The following is a 5,000-nucleotide window of genomic DNA, read 5'->3' as shown; positions in this document are numbered from 1 at the left end:
TGGTTGCTGACCTGGCGCCAGGTCGTACACGGCCGTGCACGTCAGTCTCTTCAGCAGCGCCGGCTCGGCCACGCGCAGCTCCACGCACGGGTCGTCCATCAGCGCGAAGCCGCCCTGCTTCTGGTAGCGGAACTTGGCGTTGCCGTGGTTACAGTCGGCGCCAGAGGCCAGGATGTGCAGGCGCAGGATCTCGGACAGCGTGCAGCTGTCCAGGTCCAGCTGCTTCAGGCTGCAGCCCTGGTGCAGCGGGGACCAGGCCGCTGCCAGGCCCGCTACCACACCCAGGGCAGACTGGGTCACATCAGGGTCATCATCCAGAGCCTCAGACAGGTCTACACACACACACACAATAATATAATATACACAATTACACAATAATATTATACACACACACACACACATGACATAACACACACACACACACACACACACACAAATAACAATAACACAAAACACAATAACACTACATGTCTGTGTCCCATACATGCGTGTGTTTATCCGTGCGTGTCTATGTGTCTCTGTGTGTGTGTCTGTGTGTGTCCCTGTGTGTATGTGTGTGTCTCTGTGTGTGTCTGTCTGTGTGTGTCTGTGTGTGTGTCCCTTGTGTGTCTCTGTGTGTGTGTGTGTCTGTGTGTGTCTCTGTGTGTGTGTGTGTGTGTCTGTGTGTGTGTGTCTCTGTGTGTGTCTCTGTGTGTGTGTATGTGTGTGTCTCGTGTGTGTGTATGTGGGCAGGCTCTGTGTGTGTGTGTGTGTCTGTGTGTGTCTCTTGTGTGTGTGTGTGTGTCTGTGTGTGTGTGTCTCTGTGTGTGTGTGTGTCTGTGTGTGTCTCTGTGTGTGTGTGTGTGTCTCTGTGTGTGTCTCTGTGTGTGTGTGTTGTGTGTGTCTGTGTGTGTGTGTGTGTGTGTGTGTGTGTGTGTCTCTGTGTGTGTGTGTCTCTGCTTTGTGTGTGTCTGTGTGTGTCTCTGTGTGTGTGTGTGTGTGTCTCTGTGTGTGTGTGTGTGTGTGTGTGTGTGTGTGTCTGTGTGCTCTGTGTGTGTGTGGTCTCTGTGTGTGTGTGTGTGTGTCTGTGTGTGTGTGTGTGTCTCTGTGTGTGTGTGTGTGTGTGTGTGTCTCTGTGTGTGTGTGTCTGTCTCTGTGTGTGTGTGTGTGTGTGTCTGTCTGTGTGTGGCTCGTGTGTGTGTGTGTGTCTCTGTGTGTGTGTGTGTGTCTCTGTGTGTGTGTGTGTGTGTGTCTCTGTTTGTGTGTGTGTGTGTGTGTGTGTGTGTGTGTGTGTGTGTGTGTGTGTGTGTGTGTGTGTGTCTGTGTGTGTGTGTGTGTGTGTGTGTGTGTGTGTGTCTGACCTTCGGCCTGGTCTTTAGCGACCTCCTCCTGCTCCTCGTCCAGACCCTGAAAGATGGCCGACAGGAAGAAGAAGAGCAGCTCACACAGCGGACCCTCTGGGTCAGAACCCACCAGAGCCTCCTCCAGAACCGCTGAGGGAGAGACAGACAGAGAGAGAGAGGGTGAGACAGAGAGAGAGTGAGTGAGAGAGAGACAGACAGAGAGAGGGAGGGTGAGAGAGAGAGAGAGAGAAGGCTGGGTCCTGGTCTAGTTGTGTGTGTGAGAGAGGACTGGGTCCTGGTCTAGTTGTGTGTGTGAGAGAGGACTGGGTCCTGGTCTAGTTGTGTGTGTGAGAGGACTGGGTCCTGGTCTAGTTGTGTGGAGTGAGAGAGGACTGGGTCCTGGTCTAGTTGTGTGGAGAGAGAGGGACTGGGTCCTGGTCTAGTTGTGTGAGAGGATGGGCCTGGTCTAGTTGTGGTGTGTGAGAGAGGGCTGGGTCCTGGTCTAGTTGTGTGTGTGAGAGAGAGGACTGGGTCCTGGTCTAGTTGTGTGTGTGAGAGAGAGGACTGGGTCCTGGTCTAGTTGTGTGTGAGAGAGAGACTGGGTCCTGGTCTAGTTGTGTGTGAGAGAGGACTGGGTCCTGGTCTAGTTGTGTGTGTGAGAGAGGACTGGGTCCTGGTCTAGTTGTGTGTGAGAGAGGACTGGGTCCTGGTCTAGTTGTGTGTGTGAGAGAGGACTGGGTCCTGGTCTAGTTGTGTGTGTGAGAGAGGACTGGGTCCTGGTCTAGTTGTGTGTTTGAGAGGACTGGGTCCTGGTCTAGTTGTGTGTGTGAGAGAGACTGGGTCCTGGTCTAGTAGTGTGTGAGTGAGAGAGGACTGGGTCCTGGTCTGAGTTGTGTGTGTGTGGAAGAGGACTGGGTCCTGGTCTAGTTGTGTGAGTGAGAGAGGACTGGGTCCTGGTCTAGTTTTGTGAGTGAGAGAGGACTGGGTCCTGGTCTAGTTGTGTGTGTGTGTGAGAGAGGGCTGGGCCTGGTCTAGTTGTGTGTGTGTGTGAGAGAGGACTGGGTCCTGGTCTAGTTTGTGTGAGTGAGAGAGGACTGGGTCCTGGTCTAGTTGTGTGTGAGAGAGAGGACTGGGTCCTGGTCTAGTTGTGTGTGAGAGAGAGGGCTGGGTCCTGGTCTAGTTGTGTGTGAGAGAGAGGACTGGGTCCTGGTCTAGTTGTGTGTGTGAGAGAGGACTGGGTCCTGGTCTAGTTGTGTGTGAGAGATGGTCTAGTTGGGTTGTGTGTAGAGAGGGCTGGGTCCTGGGTCTAGTTGTGTGAGAGAGGACTGGGTCCTGGTCTAGTGTTGTGTGAGAGGACTGGGTCCTGGTCTAGTTGTGTGTGTGTGTGAGAGAGGACTGGGTCCTGGTCTAGTTGTGTGTGAGAGAGGACTGGGTCCTGGTCTAGATTGTGTGTGAGTAGAGGGACTGGGTCCTGGTCTAGTTGTGTGAGTGAGAGAGGGAATTGGGTCCTGGTCTACTAGGTGTGTGAGAGAGGACTGGGTCCTGGTAGTTGTGTGTGTGGAGAGAGGACTGGGTCCTGGTCTAGTTGTGTGTGTGAGAGAGGACTTGGTCCTGGTCTAGTTGTGTGTGTGAGAGACTGGGGCCTGGTCTAGTTGTGTGGAGGAGAGAGGACTGGGTCCTGGTCTAGTTGTGTGTGTGAGAGAGAGACGGGGTCCTGGTCTAGTTGTGTGTGTGGAGAGAGGCTGGGTCCTGGTCTAGTTGTGTGTGTGAGAGAGGACTGGGTCCTGGTCTAGTTGTGTGTGAGAGAGGACTGGGTCCTGGTCTAGTTGTGTGTGTGAGAGAGGACTGGGTCCTGGTCTAGTTGTGTGTGTGAGAGAGGACTGGGTCCTGGTCTAGTTGTGTGTGTGAGAGAGGACTGGGTCCTGGTCTAGTTGTGTGAGTGAGAGAGGACTGGGTCCTGGTCTAGTTGTGTGTGTGAGAGAGGACTGGGTCCTGGTCTAGTTGTGTGTGTGAGAGAGGACTGGGTCCTGGTCTAGTTGTGTGTGTGTGAGAGAGGGCTGGGTCCTGGTCTAGTTGTGTGTGTGAGAGGGCTGGGTCCTGGTCTAGTTGTGTGTGTGAGAGAGGGCTGGGTCCTGGTCTAGTTGTGTGTGTGTGAGAGAGGGCTGGGTCCTGGTCTAGTTGGGTCCTGGTCTAGTTTGTGTGAGTGAGAGAGGACTGGGTCCTGGTCTAGTTGTGTGTGTGTGTGAGAGAGGGCTGGGTCCTGGTCTAGTTGTGTGTGTGTGTGAGAGAGGACTGGGTCTGGTCTAGTTGTGTTGTGTGAGAGAGGACTGGGTCCTGGTCTAGTTGTGTGTGAGAGAGAGGACTGGGTCCTGGTCTAGTGTTGTGTGTGAGAGAGGACTGGGTCCTGGTCTAGTTGTGTGTGAGAGAGAGGACCTGGTTTAGTTGGTGTGTGAAGAGAGGACTGGGCCTGGTCTAGTTGTGTGTGAGAGAGAGGACTGGGTCCTGGTCTAGTTGTGTGTGGGAGAGAGGACTGGGCCTTGGTCTAGTTGTGTGTGTGAGAGAGGACTGGGTCCTGGTCTAGCTAGTGCAGGTGTGTGAGAGAGGACTGGGTCCTGGTCTAGTTGTGTGTGAGAGAGGACTGGGTCCTGGTCTAGTTGTGTGTGAGAGAGGACTGGGTCCTGGTCTAGTTGTGTGTGTGAGAGGACTGGGTCCTGGTCTAGTTGTGTGTGTGAGAGAGGACTGGGTCCTGGTCTAGTGTGTGTGTGAGAGAGGACTGGGTCCTGGTCTAGTTGTGTGTGTGTGAGAGAGGACTGGGTCCTGGTCTAGTTGTGTGTGTGAGAGAGAGGACTGGGTCCTGGTCTAGTTGTGTGTGTGTGAGAGAGGACTGGGTCCTGGTCTAGTTGTGTGTGAGAGAGGACTGGGTCCTGGTCTAGTTGTGTGTGTGAGAGAGGACTGGGTCCTGGTCTAGTTGTGTGTGTGAGAGGACTGGGTCCTGGTCTAGTTGTGTGTGTGAGAGAGGACTGGGTCCTGGTCTAGTTGCTGTGTGTGAGAGAGGGCTGGGTCCTGGTCTAGTTGCGTGTTCTGACCCAGAGAGACTCCATCGGGGAACTCGTCCTTCAGGTCGAAGACTTCTCCGAACGCCTTCAGGAACTCCAGAACCATCAGAGCTTCACCGAACAGCTCGGCCGGGAGACGAGTCCGCACTGGGACCGGACTGGGCAGGTCCTGGTTCAGAAGGGGGGCAGCCATTACACATCATCTTCTGTCATCTTAACAGGACACACATTATGCCTTCCATACTTCTGAAATATTCTGCAGCCTGTTTTGCCGTCCATACCGCCGACGTCTAGTCTTCGCTGTAATCAGACCAGTATAGTAGAGGGGTGGGGGTGGACCAGTGGATCTGACCCATGCCTTTGGTGTGGGTTCGATTCCCACTGTGATACATCAACCAATGTGTCCCTGAGCAAGGCACTCAACCCCTAGCTGCTCCAGAGGCGTGCGACCTCTGACATGTGTCATGTGATGTACAGACAAGGCTAGCAGCTCAAAACCTCCATCCCTGGTGTTCTGAGTGAGATCCGGTTTCTGAATGTGTCCTGCCTTCAGCCTCCTGGTGAGCTGGTCACAATCGGCTCGGCTTTCTACGGCACTAGCCGAAGCCAGGGGGCTAACCGT

The 5,000-nt window shown here is 54.2% G+C and overlaps 1 protein-coding gene across 1 annotated transcript in view; it reads right to left on the bottom strand.

Annotated features, from left to right (window-relative positions):
* Positions 1-5,000, bottom strand: part of LOC120548970 (bromodomain adjacent to zinc finger domain protein 1A-like) — a 39,027-nt gene that overhangs the window by 23,183 nt on the left and 10,844 nt on the right. The window contains 3 exon segments of the mRNA XM_039785472.1: positions 12-332; positions 1,341-1,472; positions 4,409-4,547. Coding sequence (XP_039641406.1) covers positions 12-332; positions 1,341-1,472; positions 4,409-4,547 — 592 coding nt within the window.

This window comes from Perca fluviatilis, chromosome 20 (assembly GCF_010015445.1).
Source record: "Perca fluviatilis chromosome 20, GENO_Pfluv_1.0, whole genome shotgun sequence".
NCBI lineage: Eukaryota > Metazoa > Chordata > Actinopteri > Perciformes > Percidae > Perca > Perca fluviatilis.
The sequence above is the reverse complement of the archived record's forward strand: the minus strand, read 5'-3'. Positions and strand labels throughout refer to the sequence as shown.